This window comes from Myripristis murdjan, chromosome 4 (genome assembly GCF_902150065.1).
Source record: "Myripristis murdjan chromosome 4, fMyrMur1.1, whole genome shotgun sequence".
NCBI classification, from domain to species: Eukaryota; Metazoa; Chordata; class Actinopteri; order Holocentriformes; family Holocentridae; genus Myripristis; species Myripristis murdjan.
In genome coordinates, this window is record NC_043983.1 from 15,098,167 (window position 1) to 15,121,287 (window position 23,121).

At 44.6% G+C, this 23,121-nt stretch overlaps 1 protein-coding gene across 1 annotated transcript in view; it reads left to right on the top strand.

The window, feature by feature from the left end:
* The window catches only part of sema6bb (sema domain, transmembrane domain (TM), and cytoplasmic domain, (semaphorin) 6Bb), a 121,341-nt gene extending 102,071 nt beyond the window's left edge, over positions 1–19,270 (top strand). The window contains exon 17 of the mRNA XM_030049315.1: positions 13,541–19,270. Within this exon, the coding sequence (XP_029905175.1) occupies positions 13,541–14,448 (908 nt within the window). The 3' untranslated portion in view covers positions 14,449–19,270. The remainder of the gene's footprint in view (positions 1–13,540) is intronic.
* The last annotated feature ends 3,851 nt before the right edge of the window (positions 19,271–23,121 follow it).

Here is a 23,121-nt window from a genome sequence, read left to right on the forward strand (position 1 = left end):
CTCCTGTCCCGTCTGTGAGAAACCTCGTCCTCAGACCCCAAAGGGAGATGGATGGACAGCCTCACTTAAAGCCCAGCTAACTACCTCCCCTTTCTCCTTAGCCAGAGAGAAGCAGTTGCTGGAAGGAGAATCGATTTTCATCTCTTCTCTGGCTGATGGCAGTCGAATAGATATCAAGGGTGAATCTGTAAGGGGAAAGGAATGGGGTGAGAACAGTGACGGGGGGAGGAGAGCTCAGGTAAATCAGATCAAGGAGCCAAGAGCAGAGCAAAAAGAATGAGCAAGAAAGAGTTGGGAGACTGAGGGTGAAGGGGATTGGGAGATTATAGGAAGAGGGGAAACTTTGAGGATGGGGAAGGGTGAAAAAGTTCAGAGATCAGAAGTAAGGCGACATGAGGGTGAATAAGGGAAGGAGTGGAGTGATGGGGAGAGGGGATGGAAAGACTGAGGTCAGAAGAGCTGAGAAAGGGAGGAGGGACTAATCAAATCCAAAGCCGAGAGAGGACGGGTGGAGGGTTGGGTGGATGAAATTGAGAATAAGAGGGAGGGGGGAGGTAAGGGAGAGGAGGTGCAGGTTTCATGGCTCCTGGGCCAGGCCCAGTGTGACAAATGGACTGAGAGTGCCACCGACGTCCTCTGTGTCACAGAGCTGTCACTGGCCTCTCAGTCGGCTTGTGGCCAGGCTGTAACTCTGACTGGGTGATATAAACTGCCTGCCTCTCACCCTCTCAATCCTCACACTGCACAGCCACCGCCTTCCTTATCACTGTGTCACAGTTTTCTTCTATCTCACACTATGTGCAGTATGATGTTATTTTTCTCGTTTCGTGCATTTATTTTTCTTGGTTTAGCATCACGGAAAAATAAATCTATATAACAAATTATTTAGTCTCATATTGAGTCTTGTTTTACTTAAAACAAGTGGAAAAATCTGCTGGATATGATGATCACTCTTTCAATGCAGTTTCACGTTTTTCAGGAATTTGTCTGGGATGAAGTATGACTATATTCAAACAAGGCAGAATAAGGCCGATCAGGCCTCTAGGTATCAAGAAAATGACACTTGATTCAAGCAAATTCTGGAAATAAATTGATTAGCATTGAAAACATATACTACTGACAGATTTTTTTTCATTTGTTTTAAGATAAAGAAGATTTTAAGATTCAATAAATATGTATAAATATGTTGAAACAAGGCAGAATAATGCAGATCAACCTGCTAGTATCAAAAAAATGACTCTTGGTGGACTGGAAACAAGTGGGATATCTCAGATTGTTTTAGGAAAACAAGATTTTAACACGAAATATGAGATGTGATGCCTCGTTAAGATGGATTTTAGGCAGTGCATGAGGGTCTCTTAAGTGAGAATAATGTGCTATACCGCCATTTGTATAGCAACTCCTTTGAAACTCTGCCATCAGACAGCTGTAAACACGTGTCAGTAATGACGCCGCAGCACAAGATCAATGTAATTATAGGCAAATATTTGAGCCAATAGAGTCTAGCCAAGGATAATACATATTGGCTATGGATGGCTCATTCTGCGTTCATCCCCTCTGCACACATCAAATATCAGTATGTAGAGGCATGCCACTCCTCTAAACCCGCTCTGATCAAAGCAGATTTAGGAGGCGCAACTTCTAATTGAGGTGATCTGTAGTGGGAGGGCCACTTGGATGAAAGAGATGAGGTCATGGAGATGCTTAGGTTTGCACGTGTGAGTGTGTGTGTGTGTGTACATGTGCTCTAAATTACTACTAAGCTCTATCCAGAGAACAACTCAATCATCGTGACAAAATGCAGCTGAATTTATTCTGGATTTTGCCTAATTATGTTTGAGTAGAGCACTCTCAGCTCGCAGACAACTCTTAACTAAATCTGAACTTCTCTTATGTGCTGTGCGGGTGTGTGTGCGTGCATGTGTGTGTGTGCCTACATGTACACAAGTATCAGTAGCAGGTCATTGGGTCATATGCAAGGCCTTCAGTGATACACAGCACCCCCCAAAGAGCCTCCAACACACACACACATACATGCACACACTCAGTATATAAATTTGCATGTCCACATATGTGCATTTGAGTGTTTCTTTGAGTCTGTGTCTGTGCATTCATTTTAACAAGCACATGTGCGTATGTCAGGTAATATAAACCGTCTCTGTAAACAGCGTAATGAGGCGGATTTGGCTCAGGCGTCAACAGGCGGTATAAAGTGTCAGATCTACTTACGGTAGGTTATTGGGACGTGGAGATTGTCTGGGCTCAGTTTTTCCAGGTCGTGACCCCAACTGATAGGCAGATCAGTTACTGCATAAACGCAGGCTAAATGGACTGTCAAACCCCCAACCTCTCCGTTTTTATTTGTCAAGAGAGTCCCTTCACTCATAAAAATGAGCTAACAATGCTCATGGAAAGCCGTTCGGAAACGGCAAATGCCTGAATTTTCTCGGCGGCGGTGAGCTATAGACGCCCTAGCTTTGTTTTGTTGTTTCACAGGCATTTGGGGAAACAAGTCGGATTGTGTTTGCACAGACAGCTCATCAGCTAAAGTCAACTCTGTTAAACCAGCCATCAAATAGAGGGGTGGGGGGGCGCCGTCGCTGCAGGAGAGACGGTCCTGCTCCACCACATTCCCTTGTTGTTCCAACTCAACGCTTTCTCAAATCAGTGTTTTCTCCCCGGCAGCGTCTGTTGATAAAAGCAAAGTAGGCTTTGTGATCGGTGTACGCGCCTAACGAAACCATACAAACGCATACAGACACACAATTACGGGCAGACTTGCAAGCGCGCACACACACTCGCCACCCGTTTTGCTGTGAACTCGTTCAGCCATAGCTGGTATCGCCACAGTGTAGCTACAGATGGAAGCAATTATGGTGCTGTGAAAATATTTCCTGAAGAAAGGCAGTGTTTTGACTGGTGGAACAGCGGGTTGCAATCACTCGGTAATTGAGGTCCACTGAAACATCAATGAGGCGATGGCAAGCTGGAGATCCGCGTTGTGGCGTCATGTTAAGCGTGGATGATGACGATCACTACATAGTGAGGCTTTGCTCTCTCTCTCTCTCTCTCTCTCTCTCTCTCTCTCTCTGTGTCTCTGTTTCTGGTGGTTTGAGTGTTGCGAGGAGCTTTGCACAGGAAGAAAATTTGTTGGCAAATTTGCGACTGTGGTCCGATCTAATTCAGTTCTAGTTTCTGTGGTTTGGAGAGCGGCCTGTGTTGAGGTTTCAGAAGGGGAACCAATAAAGCCGACACAGTCTTTTGTATTTACACAGCAGCTAGTTAAGCAGACCGTTTCAGGTCTGCCGATGATAAATGCGTCGCCCTGTAGCTTGAACCCCAGCAGAGATGGAAAGAGCGAGAGACAAAGAGAAAGAGAAGTGGGAAGCATTCAACATAGTGGTTCATTCTTGTCTGATGTGGTCTCCTCTTTCAGACCGAGACAGAGAGAGGGCTCTGTAACCTTGACGCCAGAGTTGTCCTCCCTCCTCCCCTCTCTCTCCCTGTGCTGTCACTCCTCCAAGTCAGACACCAAGGACAGAGCAAAAAGGAGAGCGAGTGAGAGAGAGAAATAGTCGAGGAGCGGAGATAGAGGGAAGGCAGTGCACTGTAAAGCCGCACATCCCTCGGTGCCAGACTGCGCTCTAACTCACACATCTCTCGTCTCCCGAGGAGCTTCTGAGTGGCTTGAAGAACAGAGCCGATCCCCTCAGTGAATACTGAGGCTCGGCTGATGAAATACGAGGACCCATGTGCCTTATGACAAGTGAAGTGTATGTGCGTGGGTGGGTTGGTACGTATCTGTGTATGGGCGTAGGAGAAGAGGGTGAATATGCTCCATGCACTTTTCAGCATAGCGATGGGGAATTTGCAATGAACTCTAAGAAGATAAGAATAGCAGCATCAGCCTCCTGAATACTTGGTGAGGTGCTGGGACTCCTGAAGGGCTTCTGCTCTTTCATCTGACTTCTGCCAGCACTCCTCTGAGCTCTCCCTCCCTCTGCGCAGCTCCTTGCCCAGAGCAACCGCATCTGAGAGAGAGCCTTGAAAAACAGAAGGTGGCTGCTGACCCCTCGGCAAGCCACAGGTCTGGCCTGCGATGGGTCTGATATTGTTTGTGAATGTGTGTGTTTGCACGTGTGTTGCAGACCACCTGTGGGGGAATTTGAATAAAAAGCATGTGCACTAGTGGAAAGTGATGGACTCTTAGATGAGTCAGAAGAGCAAACAGTTGTGTTATGGGGGAACCAGCACCTGCACACATACACACACATCCACATATGTTGCAGAAAATAACCATCTTAACAAGTCATTTAGTCTCATATAAATCCTTTAAATCTTGTTTTTCTTGAAACAAGTCAAAACATCTGCCAGTGGGATGAGATAATCCCACTTGTTTCCAATGCACTTTCACTTGTTTCACAATTTTGTCTTGGAACAAGTATAAATATGTTGAAACACGGCAGAATAAGGGAGATCAGCCTGTTATTATCAAGAAAATGATACTTGGTTTAAAAATGTGGATTAACACTGGAATCAAGTGTGATTATCTCATCCCACGGGCAGATTTTTTCACTACTTGTTTGAAGAAAGACAAAACACTGAATATTGGACCTAATGACTCGTTAAGATGTAGATCTTTTGCAGTAGGTCTGGCCTGTGATGGGTGCGTTTTTGCGTTTGTGCAAGTATATCTAAGTGTGTGTTAGTATGTTTGTGTTGTAGGTCACCTATTTTAAAGGCTAAGCTAAAAAAAAAAAAGGGGGAGGCTGGTGTTACTACAACAGTAAAAAGCTGTTAGGGAAGAACAAACAATTGTGTAAGGGGGACCAAGTAACCAGTTTATGCCTAACCCTAACCTAATAAGCCAAAATTTTCCTTTTTCCTTTGTGAGGACCACACAAGATGTCCTCACAACCTGATTTGTCCTCACAGAACAGCTTATTTCCCAATAGTTGCTCCTCACAATACAAAGCAACACATGTACACACACAAAGAGCTGCAGCTGATGAAGGCTAAGTGCCTCAGGCACCTCTGTGGCCAGAGCTGAGTGATAGTCCTCCAGCAAGCTGCTGGTAGGACCAGGGGATCTCTGTAATGTCTCATCTGACTGAACGTCCTGCAGTGTGACATCCAAAGCACTGTCACTATTCTCTCTGCTCAGGCCGCTAGGGCTCGTATCTGTGTCTATCACTCAGACAGTAATCGACTACGGCGAGTTCCTCTTACTCACTGCATCAAACAACACCTTTCCTCGCCCCTGCATCACATCAATAACCTCTCGTGCCGCTCTTGCACTTTATCCCCCTCGCTCACCATCTATCTCTGTGTGTCTCCTTCCCTCTCTCAATATCAATTTCAAGTTGCTTTATTGGCATGAATGTACATAAATAATTAATTTAAATATAAAAAAAAAAAAACAACAAAAATAAATAAATAAAGCTGTGAAATCAATAACTTCCACCCTTGTCCCGTCACTCTCCTCCAGCCCTCTTTTTCACCATCAGGTCTTTCATAACACCTCTGCATCGATCACCTTAAAGGCTCTTTGGTTACACTTTATTTATAACATGTTTATGAATGTTAATGACATCCTTATATGTGTTCACCACTATATTTAAGTGTGTTAGAAAGCATTTGTCAGTCTTTTATACCATATTTGGAAATGCCTCTTAAACTAAAAGTGTTACTGGCTCTTCGGTCCTGGTGGGCAGACAGGCTGTGAGTCTGAACTCTCCCTGTTCGGGGACGGGCCTCATGGCCGGTTTTGGCGTGTTCACCTGAGAGGCCTTGGCCTGCGTCACAGTGGAGACGTTTTATTAAAGACCTCCTGTAAATCAGTGGAACAGGCAGGCAAGTGAATGGACAGGATGAGAGCATACTCAATCAGCCAACCAGATGGTGCAGAGCCCCAACACAAGGCCTGACGGTTTAATCATTCTGTTAAACCTTTAGAAATTTGTATTGGGAGCAGGTCCAACACTTTAGTGCTGGGGGTGTTAACATAAAAAACAAATTGGCCTGTGTTTTCAGCTGGTGGTCGTATAGTGTGGAGTGGTGTGTGCATGCATCTGTGACGTGCACGTTGCTCTGAGGTGATATATAGCTGTAGCATGTGAGAAAGATTAAGTTGAAATTGCCTAGGACATGATTGGGAGATATGAACCCCTGGGTAGATCGTTAGACTAATGCTATGCGGATCTGCTTTCCAATATGTTCACTGTGACATGTTTGTGAATATTTATTATTAGTTTCCACGGTGTGCTTTTCCTTTGCGCCTAAAATGAGAATATCAATTACCGTCCAAGTCTTCAGCCCACACCATAACCCCCAAACCATGGGTTATGGAGGGGAAGAATAAAAAGGACATCGTGCTGAGACACACACACACACACACACACACACACATACACATGCACACCAACACTGCTCTGGAAAACAATTTATTTCACCACAGTGTCCGCCACAGCCCACTTGCTTTGTTTGGATTGGATGCAGCTGAAACTGCTAACAGACTCACCCTTGTTAAGCTGCCTTTTGCGAAAGGTTGACCAGATTGGGAAAACAAGGTCTCCTGATATAATTGAATCCACAAACTCAATGAGGAACATTCCTGACAGCAACATATGTGTGTAGAATGAGAAAAGCACTTATGGGGGAACAAAAAAAAAAAAAAGTCTTAACTTTTGATTATGTGGCACAGAGAGGGATTCAGCCCCCTCTGATGAATTTAACATGCAAGCAACTCTAGACTCGCCTCTGTTACCTCAAGCAGGAAGACCTTTTTTTTCTATAAGCTCAAAAGGGAGAAATAAACCAAGAGACAGCTATAGAGACGGCTAATAGAGAGGGAGAGTTATAAATGGGGAGAGGTTGCAAAAGAGAGAGGGAGAGGAGGAGCAAAATGTATAGGCGGCAAGAGGCTCCTGCAGGTATGTAATTATGCAGTCATCATCACAAACCTTGACTCTGAGCCAGCCAAAGCCTGATCTGCCCTCTCTAATAGGCCTGGCTGAAGACTTGAATCTATTAGCGGCAGGTTTTTGGTGGAGTTTTTATGGAATTTTAATTGCAAACACATGGCTGGCGTGCATAAATGTTTTAACATATTGATCAGTTGGGTGAAAGACAGGCACGTCTTTCTCGCCCTCAGGAGTTGTCGTTGGGTTTTATTTATTTATTTATCTATTTATTTTTCCCGGAATCATGCAGAACTCTCCTGCAGCTTTCCTCAGCCGTGCTCCAAAAAACACTGTCAGAGAGGGGCTGTAAATTGTTTTACAATCATCCTGGGAGTAAACACTATTTATGAGCTAGCGAGCTTTAGTCCGAGTAAGGAACTGTACCGTGTGCGCTCTTCTCTTTAAAGTACTCTAAGTCTTTCTGACTTTTCGCTCCATCCTCGACCACACTTTAGTGTCAGCTTCACAGCCCACATCAGGAGGTGTTTTGTGTATTTATGTGTGTGTGTGTGTGTAAGAGAGTGAGATGAGATGCGAGCTAAAATGTTGGTCGGAGGGTTTGAAGACAGGATAGAGGAAATAGCGGCTGAGGAAGAGAGTGTGCATGCTGAAATAAAAGTAATGGCAATGGCAAGACAGAGGGAAAGGGGAGCATGTGGTAAAAACAAGAGACCAGTAATGCCTGCAGTCTTTCAATAGAAGAAAAGGATAGAGGAGGATAATGAGCAAAATCACTGAGCCATGGGCGTAGGCAGTGCATGCAGTGACTTATTAACACACACACATACACACACACACACACACACACACACACACACACACACACACACACACACACATATATCTTTATAAATCTATATCTATCTAGCTATACATATATAGAGATAGATAGATAGATAGATAGATAGATAGATAGAGATGCAGGGATATGTGGGTATGTATATACACACACTTGCACACATAGGGAGCACATGCGTTGACACGTGCGTTCCTGCCGTTAATGCGTGCATAAACACATTAACATGCAGGGAAACGGTGGATTCTGGAGATGAAAGCCCCTCAGATCACTGGCGGTACACTGACACAGTCGTAGCCCATCAAGCTCAGAAGTCTCTGCTCGTGGCATCGACAGGTCCATTGGGATGCTGTGAAGTCTTTGTTCTGTTTTGATGTGCTGCGTTTTTAATACATGTATTCCAACTCTCAAACTGAATAGAACTTCCATCGCCCGGCTTTTGATGAAGGAGCTCATCGAACTGCGGGCAGGTCTGAATATAGTCCCCAAATTAATTAGTTAACATGCAAAAAGGCTAACATTTCCTGACAATAATCGGAACTGCTGCTCCTCGGTGCTGTTTTTCCGATGCATGCATGCGTTTTGCTTCTGTTAATACCTGCATGCTTCAAGTAGCCTCTCAGTATCTTCCTCCTATCCCGATCACCATCCATCTCTCTCCGTCTTCGGGTATCTCACACACACACACACACAAACACGCTCCAATTGCCATTGCCGAAAGGCCTGCCAATCTGTTAGCATGGGCAGAGCAGATCCAGACTCTTCTGCCAGTGCTCTAATGAAGGGGAATGTTTAACAACTGCCATGGAGCCACCAGGGCTTTTCATTACTGCCCCCGACTCGCCAGTGGAATAGAGGGAGGGAGGACGAGAGAAATGAGAGAGCAAGATTTAAGGACAACCACAAAGATGACTGTCATTTAGCTCAGATGAACATGGCCCTAGTTTATATACCCCGTGTAACGGAGGTTGATATTAAATTTTATCATGCAGAGAGTCTCCCCTCCTGCACGACTTTGATTTTACAGAGTATGAGTAAAAGTTATTTACTCCTCTTTTTGATTTTCGAGCTATTATTTTCATCTCGCCGCCACCCCCCGGTGATCAAAGAACCGGTGGCTGAGAGAGAGAGAGAGGGAGGGAGAGAGAGAGAGAGAGAGAGAGAGAGAGAGGATTAACAGCTAACAAGGGGATTGGAGGAGAGAAGATGTGGGGTATGAAGGAGCAGACGACAGTTAGAGACAAAAGAAAAACCAACACTAAAAGGAATTTGAAAGTATATGTGTATACCGTCGGACTTTCGGCACGGCAGATAGCTTGTGCATGTATATGCATACGCAAACACCCTTTCAGCGTTTTCATCTCAACAATGGAGCTACTCCATATCCTGTTTTAACTAGATCTCTCCTCCTTTTCAAACTCTGCTCGTCTTTTCTTCTCATCTCCTCTATAATCCACACTTATGCTTTCCTCTCCTCCCTCCTCCTCTCTGCTGTTGTCGTCTCCTTTCATCCTCTCCCCTCTTTTCTTTTTTCCTCACCTGTATGCTTTCCTACTCATGTCCTGTCCTCCTCTTTCCTCTCTCTTCTTCTCTCCTCCCCTTTTCCTCTGCTCTTCTCTCCTCTATAATCCGGTGTTCTCCTCTCCGCTCCTCTCCTCTCCTCTTCCTCTCATTGTTCCTCTGTAATTGGAGCTAGAAGCCCCCAAGACAAGCGCAGTGTGTCAGGCTGACAGGCAGGCCCGTTGGCTTCTATTAAGCTTTAATAAGTGAGCAGGATAGGAAGAGGAGAGTATGAAGTCGTTGAAGGGAGGAGACGGCGTGCATGCTGCTGCCTCAACTGTCACCCTGCAGTGGCATGCAGAGAAACCTGTCCACCGTCACTCTCTCTCTCTCTCTCTCTCTCTCTCACACACACACACACACACACACACATACATTCACACACACACACACACACACACACAAATACTTATCTGCAGTCTCCATCTGTCCGCCCCCTTCATTTTCATCTGCTTTTTTCACCATAGAACTATGGCCAAAGCTTCTCCTCACATGTTGTGCATCCAGAGAGAGAGAGAGAGAGAGGAGAGAGAGAGAGAGAGAGAGAGACTGGGAGACTGGAAGGAAAAGAGAAACAGTGAACAAATCTGGATGTCAATGTGAAACGGAGAGAGTTGAAAAGAGGAAACATACTGAGTGTGAAAGTTTTTCATTCATTATTGGAATAAAGGGCCTGTCCTCTGTGCAGTGACTTGCCGAGCTTAACCAACTAAATCCCCCCCCCCGCCCCCCGCCCCCCAACACACGCACACACACACACACGCATGCACACGCACACATACAGTGTACAGCCTTGTCAAGACTCCTTCTTGCATAAAGATGGCAGGACTATTACAGCACTGTGCAGAATTTAATCTGAAGTGCCAGACTGGGGCCCTGGACCACAGTTGGGGTAAATGTTAGAGAAATATCTGTAACCTCTGTCTGTGAGTACAGCATGACCCGTTCCAGATGTGACATGAGAGAGGAGATTTGCGGTTCTGCCATTTATGTTGTTCCGTTGTTCTGAAAGTTCTGCGGTTCTACTGCTACATTTTTGTTTACAAAGTCATCAAGGCTGAGGTTTGTGGAAATATCAAGCCATGAATCAATTCATTACCTGATTTCTAAAACTGCTCTGAAGGAGGTGGACACTCTAAATGAACATGGCAGTGCCTGTAACCTCCAAATGCCTTTCTTTGTGCAGCATCTGCTGCCCCAAAGAGCATCCTGGCTGAGGAGAAGAATGGTAATGTAATTGAAACTGGCAGCCATTCCAAACTGAATATTGGCCTGAAACATGAAAATAAATACTGCACGATTCAGGGCTATGTTTAGGATGGTGTAACAAAGATGCCAACTATGTGTTCAGATCTGCCCAAGGAGAAAAGAACTCCCAATGAACAAATGCCAAATTCAACATAAACATAGAAGAACATGGGTGCTTAAATGAATACACAAGGACTAACGGGACGTCTGTGCTGGTTAGCCTGTGTAACCATGAGCTGGCTGCGTGACAGCATGACAGAGGAACATGGGGAAAATGTTTTTTGAGCTTAAAATTATAAGCTTCCATCTGCATTCGGAGACTTTCAAGATGTGGCACAGTAAAATGTTCACATCCCACTGGGGTAAAGCGAATATAGCTTTCTAAGTAAACTTTAATACCCAGTTAAATAAACACTTTTGAAATACATAATTTCAGCCTCATGCAGAATGTAGAGCGGGGTTACGTCAACAATTCATTTTTGACCCAAATGTCACATGGAAATGAATTATTGCAAGATCAGGATTTGGAAGCAGTGAGGAATGAAAATAAAGAAAAAAGGAAATAAAGAAGGAATGAGGGAAAAGGGCCTGTGGCATTGTGCAAAGACAGAAGATGAAAAACAAGTAAGATTTCAGTTTGTTAAAACCAAAACATAATACCACTGATGAATTGCAATCTCTGGTTATTCAGGATTATCTGCCAGGCGGTGAACTGAATTGACCCACGCTTTACATGTCACGTAATTAACACACTCTAATTCAGGCTTGTGTCTACATGTATCAGTGAGCCCATTGGATTGGTGATAAAGCACTAATTACCTCTGAAAAGGACATTGATTGACCAGTGAGGCCAGTTGATTAATGCAGGGTCTCAACCAATGGCACCTGTTTATAACCTGTTGACTGTATGAACTCACATTCATTGTGTTGGGGATCCATTGTTCAGGCTGCAAGGAGCCATTGTGCCAAAAGATGGAGTAGTTAAATCATAACCCCAGACATTTTTAATCTGGACCCCATTTTCCCTTCATTTTCCATCATACAGATCAATTCGGACCCAAAATCTCTCCATTTGATTCACTATAGCGCTACGCTTTACAGGTTATAGATTTTAGTTATGCTTTAAGGCCCCTGCCACTGGAGCCACACGGCCTAGAAATAAATTCTGCCAGAAGTTTCTTTCTTCTTCTTCTCTTGTCTCCCCTGTGTTACTTTGCCACTGTTAGTGGAAAGAACAAAAAAAGAAAGTTTAAGCAGACCACCCACTCAACTTTTATGAATAAAAATATCTACTGCAGGATCCACTGTCAAAGCCATACCAGCACTAGAGGCCAGGGGCTAATTTCTGCATGCTTGGGCTCTATTTGGAAAAATTATATACTTGCAAATTAGAGTGTTGAATGAACGTGGACTGAGTATTGTGTTTTCTTGCACTATCCTTTTTTGTCCTTCTATATGTGTATCTTTTTTTTTTTTTTTTCGATAAGTTGTTGTTGTCTCACCACCAAGTGCCACAAAGAGAAATTCCTGTACACTTAATGTACTTGGAGAATAAAATAATTCTGATTCTTAATATATACAAACACAACCCTAGTCTTGCACAACACCACAATAATCTGTTGTCACAAGGTTTTAAATGCCATTCCTCAGCCTAATGTCAATGGGGAGAGTAATAGTTTATTGTACTAAGCCACAGGCCACATTAATTAACCACCAGGCTAATACTGGAGTACTTGCACCACAATTGGCGCCATTTGTCCCCATTAAAAATAAATTTGTCAGACAATGAAAGTATGTTTGTTTAAACACTGCTGCTGTTCCCTGTATGTTCACTCTTTCTTCCATTCTTTGTCACACTCCTTTTCTCTTCTGTGGGTAAGTGAGTAAGTGGCTCCCAATGTCTATTAATGACATCCATTTATTTTGTGTGAGAGAGGATTTATTCTGCTGTCCTCATGGAGACAGTCCTCCCTCTGCTGTTGTTGCCGTTGTAATTTAAGAAACATTTACTATGTTTGTCTAAGGCCCCAATTGTTCAAGTTTGCTTTAGGCAACCTCTCTCTCTCTCTCTCTCTCTCTCTCTTGCACTCTCCCTCGCTCCCTGCCTCCCTCTCTCTTTCTCTCTCTCTCTCTCTCTTGCACTCTCCCTCGCTCCCTGCCTCTCTCTCTCTCTCTCGTACTGTACTGTACTGTTCTTTTCATCTAGTTTTTTTTTTTTTTTTTTTTTTTCCTAATCTGCTCCCCGGGCATAGTTTCATTGTATTTGTTGGTGTTGGTCCCTGGAGTTTGCACAGCAAAGAACAACTTTTCTCCTGGCATTTTCCTAATTGATCTATGGCAGCCTGTGCTGTGGTCGTGCTGTACTCATATCTTCAATAATTCATAAACTTTTTTTTTTCGCCCCTGGAGTTCATCTCATGTTTTTATCCAAAAAAAAAGACAAAAAATCATGGTCTTTTCTCCTGATATGGTATCACTTATCTATAAACACTGTGCTTCAGGTTCATTCTTGTAAAGACTTTAGCATATAGATGCAGTCAGGAAAAATATAAGCATCATCATTTGAAGATAACAAGAATGTTTTGAATAAATATACAGTGTGGAAACTTTAAATCATTACTCACCATTAATGCCAGGCTTGGCATCTCTTGCCATAAAGCTAATGTTGTGAAACACGTCAGGGTTGAGAGCTATTCTCAATCAGGAAGACAGTTATTACAGCTATTAAAATCACCATCCACTTTAAGTAATGAATGCAATTAGCCAGAGCTACCTTGGCTGGAGAGCATTCTGTCCTTCCCACCCACAGAGAGCAGAGAGAAAATAGGCCATTTTGTCTCGCTGTTTGTTAAATCCCACATTTTTAATATAGGAAGTGTAATGATGATTTGTAGCTATTTTGGCTGGTTGACTGATGGTCCTGTTTTTGTGTGTGATTGCCTCTCCCTCTCCTTCCTGCTCTCTCTCTCTGTAGGTCTGCTGCTCCCGGAGAGTTTTATGGAGGAGCCTGATGGCCTGGTGTCAGTCAACCTGCTGGTGGTGTCTGCTGTATCGGCCTTCGCCACAGGGGCCATCCTCTCTGGCCTCACTGTCTGCTGGATCATGAGTCACCGACACCGCCGTTCTCGAGGCTCGGGGGCCAACAGCACCCGTCGCAAAGGTGACAAAGAGCAGAGCATGCTGGGGCAGGGCCGCAGCGGGTCGGTAATGAGCGTAACAAGAACCAGTGGTGGTGAGAGGCGCCGTTCACAGGCTGACAATCCCTTTGTCACACCTAACGGCTGGCCCAAAGGAGAGATGGACCCAGGCTTGCTGCCCACCCCGGAGCAGACCCCGCTACAACAGAAACGGGCCATGCGTCTCCCAGACTCTGACTGGGACCAGAGCCAGACGTTCCTCACCTCCGTGGGGACTCCCTGCCCCAACAACTCTGTCATCTACCTGAGCTCTAAGTTCCTGCAGGGTGGAGGAGGGGGTGGAGGAATGGTCCGGTTAGAGGACCCAGGGGAGGTGGTGCTCCCCCCCCACACAGAACGTCAGCGCTACCTGGTCCTCGCCACCCAGAGAGGGGACCACGGGGGCAGCCGTCCCACCGGCACCCTGAGGAACTCAGCAGGAGAATACATCTACCCAGCCACGCCACAGGACTCCCCCGACCGACGGAGGGTGGTTTCTGCCCCCACTCCCCACATGGACTATGGGGAGCCTCGCTGGAGCCACGAGGGGCTCAACTACAACAGCAACAATGGAGCACCCTATCCCTCCCAGCGCCAGGGCCTCATCAGGCCTGACATGCATGGGCCCCGAGGGCTGGGAGAACTGGCTGACTTCAGCCATCTTCTAGGGAAGAACGTGGGAGAGCGCACCCCCAGTGGCCAGTGAGGTGTAGTGTGCCATGATACCAAGCTCTCTCTGAAATCCCATTCAACAGTAAACTGGAATAAATCAATCCCTCAGACTCACTGTCCCTGTCCAACCTCACCCTGTCTGTCCTCTCTCACTGTCATTCAATGTCCTGACATCATTCAGCTGACTGAGGAGGCTGATTCCTGAAGCCAGCCTTTAAGAGAGAGAGAGAGAGAAAGAGAGAAAGAGAAAAAAGAGAGAGTTGAAAAAAGGAGAAAACTCTCCTCGTGGCTCCTTTCCTCTGCTCTTTATCGAAGGCACGCTCCTCTGCCCTGGAAGTGGTGTGATACCCCGAGCCTTTACACCACTGGACAAACTGTAAGGAGCAGAGACGGGTACAAAGAAAGGGACATATGTTATTGAGAAAAGGACAGTGTGAGAATAAACTTATTGACAATTTAGCTTGGAGCACCAAATGTGAAAGGTCTCCCTCCACTATTTTGTTCTCAACATAAACCTTGTTTGGGTGTGAAGTTTTGTTTCTGCTTTTGCTTTTTTGTGCCATCGGCATCCAGCAGACAACAATGTGTTTTACCTTAGACTTCGGATGAGATAATATTAGACTAACACTGTTCTAGCTGTGCCAGAGGGCAATGACTCTCACTGAATCATGCAGAGTGTATGTCTGTGTGTGTATGTTTATGTGAGTGTGTGTGTGTGTGTGTGTGTGTGTGTGTGTGTGTGTGTGTGGCCACAGCAACCCCAACCAGTGTCCTGTCTTACTGTGAACAATAAGTACGCAATGAAGTTTCTGTCAGGAGGAAGTCCATTTTGATGTCAACGTTTTTTTTTTTAGTTCCCTTTGTATAAACAATCATGGAGAGACAAGTGCATTTTTATAATGTGTCTCTTTGAACTGTGTGTTAACCAATCAGAGGTTTAAATGGGTGACCAGTGGCTAGTGAAGGGGTGAGACAGTACCCACCCTTGTCTGTGTGATTCCCAATACCTCAGAAGCAGCACTGGACTCAGCCATGACAAAGTGAAAGAGAGCAATAATAAGTGAGAGTCAGAGATGAAGATAAACGACTAAATGAGGGTGATACTTTTTACCTTAATTTGCACCCCAGTTATATTTTATAATATCATTGTTTCCTCAACTAAACATACAGGAACTCAGAGAAGAGAGCAGGGCATTGGGGAAAAGGAGCAATATCTCCCCTCCGTTCCTCCCGCCCTCACTCCCTCTCAGTATGCCTGGTTCTGTTTGACCTGACCTGGGGCCTCCCCGGGCTCAGCAGTCCATTTGTAGGAGGGAATGTGAGCTGTGGTTGTCTGGCTGTCTGACTGGGCAGTGAGGCCCGGCCACTGGGGAGCTCCATTCAGCCTCTTCTGCCCGACACTGAGCCTCTTTGTGCCCCGGAGCAGGAGGAGACTTCAGCAACAAATAGCCGTTAAGAGTCAGGGACCCAGCCCAGCACCCACAGCATCCCAGCAACACAGAATATCAATGAGGAGACAGCAACTCCATCCTCCATGCGAGATACACAAACCCAGCCTGACCATCTCGTATGCCCGGCCCATTTCTCTCACACCGGTGATTTACTGGTCTGCCAAGACGAGGAGGAGCCGAGGGCCTGGAGCTGGGACCGAGGCCAGGGTTAGGGGCACTGTTAACCTTCACAATGGTCATCCCTAGTGGCCATATCCCTGTCTGTCTCTCAGTGGCTTTCACAACAAAAGCAGCACTGGCTAAACAAAACAGATGGGCATGGGTGGACTTGGGTGTGGAATTACTCTTTCACTCCCTGTCTGTTCTTTTGATGTTGTTTTTCTTGTTTTGTTTTCATTTTTTGTCTGCTTTTATCCCTTCTTGATTCAAATGTAGATCCAGAGATTTTGTTCATCTGGGTCAGAGGGGTAGTGGTGGTTTGTGTGTGCTTGTGTGTGAGTGTGTGTCTGCATGTGTGAGTTGCTCTCTGTCTTTGTGAATATGTTGCTCATATTGAGTGCAGAAAAGAGAGTTCATCCATTATACTCTCTCCCTCGCCCTTCTTCTACTTATTTCATCTCTGTTCCTTTCTGTGTTGAGTCAGTAATGGTGTAGCAACCCTGCACTAAACATTCACACATTAGTTTTACCTGTGATTTAATCCTGGGTAGAAATACACTGTATAGCTGGCATAATTAACATTACATGTGTATTGGTAGCAAAGAGGCGCAGGAACTACGCTCGGCTCAGCTGAACAGACTTAGTCAAGGAGGGATCAGCTGGTTGATATTATCAACACACACAAATATGTTGTACCATGTACAAATCCACAGCTAGCGAAAGAGATTGATGAAAGCAAGAAGAGACAAAGAGGTTGGGTGGGTGATTATGATGCTACCTGCATTACTGAATCACCAGTGTATTTTTTTTTTTTTACACATTTGTACACATTCCACCAGCCACGCAGCCTTGAAAGGGGTCATTAGTATTGAGAACAAAGCCTTCAACCAGCCCCATGCCCCCCATCTCTGTCTCTCTCTATCTCTCCCTCTCCATCTCTGCCATGGCCTAAGTGCTGTGTGTGTGAATGAGGCCTCTCTCTCTCAGCCATTGTACCCAGCGAGCCGTGTCCTTACCCTGCATTTCCTCCAGTGTTTCACTAAACATGCTTGATTAGGCAAAGTACATTCCCAGCCCTCTAATGGCCTGATGAGCCCCTGAGAAGATTACTACAGACACATCAGCCCAGAGAGGGCGGCGCACACTTACCAACTCTCACCCCTCTGCTAACCACCAGAAACTGCGCATACACCCACACACACACACTCACGCATGCACACACAAATAGGTCCTTTAACCAATTTCTGAATGCAATTGAATTAGGATCAGCAGTAGAGCTCAGGGCCAAGACCTAAGATTAAGCTCAAACTGACTGTTTCTAAGAAAGGTACATGATATTATGTTACTAACTGCATAATACGATTACCTCAGTCGGTGTTTACGGGACAGCTAAAGAATTCAGGGGTTCCCTTGTGGAAGACAGTCTCTCCCCTCTTCTTTCAAATCCCCTCTCAAGTTTCTCTCTATCTATCTCTGTCTCTCTTTCTCTTTGTGCACACACACACACACACACACACGCACACACACACACACACACACGCACAAATCTCTATCTATAATAGGCCCATGCTGGGCTTTTGTCCTGTTTACCTGTCACTGTTAAAGGTTAGTTGGTTGATTTAACAAGTCAGTGATAGAAACACAAATCACAGCTATTCACCACAAGGCAGTCAAATTCCCCTTCTATGTCACATCAGGTAATTCATGTTAGACATTTTTTGAAACATCTCCAAAGCCTCTCTTTCAATACATTGCTTTCTTTTGCATGCATGGAATTGTGCTGAGAAACAATTTCGTTAGGAGTTTTTGCTATTTATAGCCCCCATATTGCTCCAAGTCCTGTGTATATGCAAACACATACATTCTCTCTCTTACTCTGTCTCTTGCCCTCTCCCCACCCTACACACACACACACACACACACACACACTATCTCCACCCACCCCTCTTGACCCAGTCTGTCTGTATTTATATATATCAAGTTGTGTCTGTGTGCTTGCTGAAGAGACCATGCCCTTGTGTGTTGGGGTTGTTTGTGCCGTGTGGCCCAGTGATGTGATGCCCCCCAGCCAGTAACTGCCATCTTGCTACAGTGATCTACAGTATGTATGCCCTAGAAAGAGTCCAAAATAAGCGGCTAACTTGTATGTATCCACCACCACGCACTGGGGAGGAGTACCACGAAACTGCAGACCCACTCCCTTCCAAGCAAACATATGAACAGATAAGCACAAAAACAAGGTGAAACAAAATGAACGTTTGCTTTTTTGTAAAGTTGTAGAGAAGCATTCTGTTAGTCAGCACTGATCATTTCTGTCATGTTTGTTTTTTCTATCGTTTGTTTCTGTGGTAGATATTTGGTTTGGAATTATGTGGAATATTATTGTATATGATTTCAATTTCAATTCTCTGGTGTGCCGGATTTGATGACAATGATGAAGATGAACATGATGACTATCATCGTTATTATTGTATTGACAATGACAATGAAACAGTACTGTGAGCAGCATTGAAGTGTCACCTATTTTGATGCCTGTGCTGAATCCGAATGAAAATGGAGGAGGAGGAGGAAGAGGAAGAGTAAATGAACTCAAACAGACTGAGGTTAACAAAGAGACGCTACTTTTCTCCCATAGAGTGGAGTCTCCTGCTACTGTGAAGGACCCTGCCGTCCTGTGGCTCTCACCAGAGGCTGGCCCTGTCCCTGGGACCCCAGGGCCACTGTCATCAAATGACAACACATGTCTCTACTACGTGTACATAACCTCAATGCTTACATGTAATTTAAGTGCAGTAGCTGCATGACGACACAGCCTCTGTGTGTGTACAGAAGTAGCGACGTGTGAATTTGTACAGTACATGCAAGTGTGTGTGCTTGTGTCCGCGAAATAAAAATCTGTCCATCATCACGCAAAAGCAACACATGCATGCACCCTCCAACAACTGCACAGCACACACCTAAGACTAAACACGCACAGACACACACACACACACACACACACACACACACACACACACACACACACTTTTCTCTCCATGACTCTCAAAGGCATGGATTCACTTAGACATAGCCGATACATTCTTTCAAACACAAGGACAGATGCATACACACACATACAGACACACACACACACTTCAGCAGTTGTACACCGTTCTCCACACATTGTCCTGAGCTCTGCCTGTCACTCCGCATGGAGACTTTGCTCTATGTCAACTTTCTTATTCTAATAAACCACTCAGACATTGACCTCTACGTTGTATTCACTGACTACACGGGGGACACAAACTTTTTCAAGTTCCAGACCCCCCAAGTTGACTTTGATTGAGCCACAGATGCTCCATTGAAGTGATTTTGCCCTAGGGACCCTTATTTGAAAAGATAATTTGGTTTGTTTTAACGACATTGTTTGCTTGAACATTGACAAATAGATTCAAAGTGGTGAGATTAAAACGCAATATTAAAATAATCACTCATGCTTTTTTTTTTTTTTTTTTTTTTTTTGTGGTGACAATTTCTACTGAATTAAATTTCAGTAAAATTAAACTATTCCTCATTTTGCTGATGCCCCAAGGAGTCCCTACTTTGAAAGCCACTGGGCTTTACTGTCTATGACTTTCTCATCGCCCATTTAGCCTCATTCATTTTAACTAGTTATTTTCATGATAATGGTAACTTACATTGTCAGTTGATAAAATGTTAAACCTGTAACATGTTGATCATGTGCAAAACAGCATGTCAGCTCTTCACAAAAGATATGGTTCGATTAATGATGTCATTCATTACAATATTAAATGACAACTCATAGCTGCAGTCAGCCAGCATTGTAGTACCTTCAGCATTCATCAGAGGGTGCTGTTGCTCCACTAGCAGAGCTGTGATTGTTGCAGGGCCAGGCTTAGGGCGAGATTTCTTCGTGTTCAGTGAAACATCACTAAACACATCTTTGACAGCTGAATGAAGCTAGATATTAGTGAGAAGGATGGGTGTTAATCAGCCAGTTCATGTTGCCCTGTTTATATAGATGTTTAAATCACTGTCTCTCTCTTGACCCCCCTTTCCTCTACTCTTGCTCCTCCTCCAGCCCTCCTCCCTCCCTGTCCGCTCTTCATTTCTCTGGGGAGCCGATCACGCCATTTCACATCTGTTGAGTGGTAGAGGACTGTGAGGGCCTGTCAGAGCCTCTCGTTCCCTGATGCTTTATGGACATAACCCCCCTCTCCCCTTTCCCAAGTGCTGCAATGCTACAGTGGGAGGGATGGAGAGGGAGGAGTAAGTGGATGGTCATTGTGTCTCGGGCTGAGCGCTATTTCACGCAAAAATTATTTGTAGCATCCTTTTTTGCAGCTCTTTTGCGGCTTTTTGTATCATTTACGCCTTGTTTACACCCACCGTCTGTTCTATCAGACCTGTGAAAAAGGAGTAAATGAGGGTGTATGGGATGGGATGTACCACTGCCAGGCCCTAAAACTATGCAACCATGCTTCTCTGAAATGTCTCCATCGTCCCTCCATCCCTCCTCCTCCATGTCAACACTGGTGATGACAGGTTCCCATAAATCTCCAGATCAATCAGCCAAGTCCCAGATCTCTCCCACTCTCTTTCTCTCTCTACCTCCTTGTCTCTGTCTCTTCCTCTCCCCCATACCCCCACCCCAACCCACACACACTCATTATGATGAATCTGATTAATGAAGAGGCTGAAACAGTGCCAGCGGGTACTCTCCCTGATTTGACTCACCCTGTGCCACAGCTGAGCTCCACCTAATGCTGGCCCACTACCTCAACATTTAGATTGTGAATACTTTATTCTCAACGGCAAACTCCAAAAATTGCCTTTTTTTTGCACCAGAGCCCTGGCTTGTAAAGACACATTTAATATAGCACTCAGGGTGTTACTGGAAAGCCCTGACGCAGGTACATTGATCAAGTGCTGAGAAAAAAACGCTGGAAAGGTCACAGTGTTTAACTTTCTATGTGTTTGCTCCCAGCCTTGTATTATTATTGATACAGGACCACCTACTTAGCACTGAAATGATGAATATACATGCAGGCAACTGTATAAACACTGCATAAAGATACCCACACATACAAACACAGAGGCATACACACACAGAGAGACAAAGTCGTGGGTGTGGCATATATACAGTAAGCCATAGCCATACAGCAACACATACAGTAAAAGGTTGTCCGATTACGTGATCAGCATCTGTTTTGGCATTGATTACTTCTATTTAAAACCTGACACTGAGAGGAATCTCAAAATATTCCATCACATTTAAAAAATCAGGGCATTTTTATATGAAGGCAATTTTGTCTGAGAATAAATGTAGAGTAGATGTAGAGTCAGTAAATGTGTTATTGTCATCATTCAGTGTGCAGACAAGAACTTTTTGGTTTGCTCCTATCTTTTTCCAACAATACTTAAGAGCATATTAGTACTGTCGCCTCACAGCAAACCCAGTCGTCCTGGGTTTGTATCTTCTGTGTGGAGTTTGCATGTTCCCTTGTGTGCATGTTGGTTTCCTTCCACAGTGCAAAGATATGCAGGTGAGATGAACTGATTACTTGCTCATACATTTGAATGTCTAGCCTGTGTGTTAGCCCTGTGATGGATGACAGGTGACCTTTTCAGGGTGTTTCCGCCTGGTGCATGCTGGGATAAGCTCCAGCCCCCTGACCCTGAATATGAATAAGTGGGTTTGGAGAATGGATGGATTGTTGCGGCTTTGCAAATAACAACTTTGAACACAAGAGGGCGAGGTAAACTTCTGAAAAAAAAAAACAGATCTGGGGACCACTTTTAAATCCAGGTCCCAACAGAGTCCAAGTCATCAGTCATTTCCTCCCTGCACATGTTTGAACTTGTCTCCTCCATCTGTCATTTTAGAGCAGACTCACTCATTTAACTGCAAATTAATTAAATGAAACAGTGCATTCCACATTCTGCATAGAAATATGTTTCAATTATTTTTAAAAGCATAAAAGCGCATAATAATCAAGAGCAATTGATATAAAAACCAGACAACAGTACAAATGTATCAAGGCAATGTGTCCTGGCATAAATGGATGTGAGAAGAGAAAGGTACAATAGAGGAGACAGAAAAACAGGCAAATAATTAAATAGGAACAATGTCGGAGAAAAAAAATAGCAACAAAAAATAGGGGGAATTTTCAGTTGTGATAGTCTCCTGCCAACAGCCATGTTCATAAAATGAAGTGGTGTGGGAGTAGAGGGCCCCCAAGTGGACACGTAAGGAGGAGCAACAAGCAGAAAGTCAGGAGCAAAAGTAAGTCTGAACACTTTTTAATCTAGATTTAAAGTAGAGGCTGTCTCTGCGTGGGCTGGAAGACGTCCAAAAGAGTTGAGCTGTATAGAGGAAAGCTTTCATGCTTTTGAGCATGACGAGTACACCTCTGACTTTTTTAGTTCTGGGATGTTATCTTCCAAGTTGGCTGAGTGCAAGAGTGCAAGGCCATGCGGAGGTTTGTATATAAGTAGTATGTGATACTGTATCTTGTTGTACCCTGCAGCAAAACTTTCCTCTGGCCTTTCCAACGAGGTCAGACCGAGGTCAGGAACTGAAGAGCGGCATTAAACACCTTTCAGCAGGGTAGATGTATCGCTGAAATGCAGGCTTGAATCCAGGCCTTAAAGCTGAGGACTGACTACACCACCGTGCTTCCCCTTGGTGGTTGATACTTGTGTTAGAAAAGAAGCAAAGATAAGGCCATATGAAAGATGGTTACACAATTAAAAGGTGGTGCCTGTGGAGGTGGAAATTATGTTTATGGTACATTATCTCAACTTCTTGTTCTCATGGGCTGACTTACCCTAACTCTGCGCTCCTACTCATTTTGCTTATGTCAACACACTTGCGTCAAGATGAGGTAACTAGGCCAGTTCAGTTCAGTTCACTGCAGTAAAGATGTACTCGTCAGCTCCATGGTTACCCTCAACTGACCGCATTTTAAATTCACTTTGTTGGAAACGCCCAGCTGTGTGGTAAACAGAAAGTCACTGCCTACCGGGAGAGTGCAGCTCTGTAAGTGTAGATGTCAGGAGAGCTTCACATAAATCAAAGTGTCACGATCCTTAGT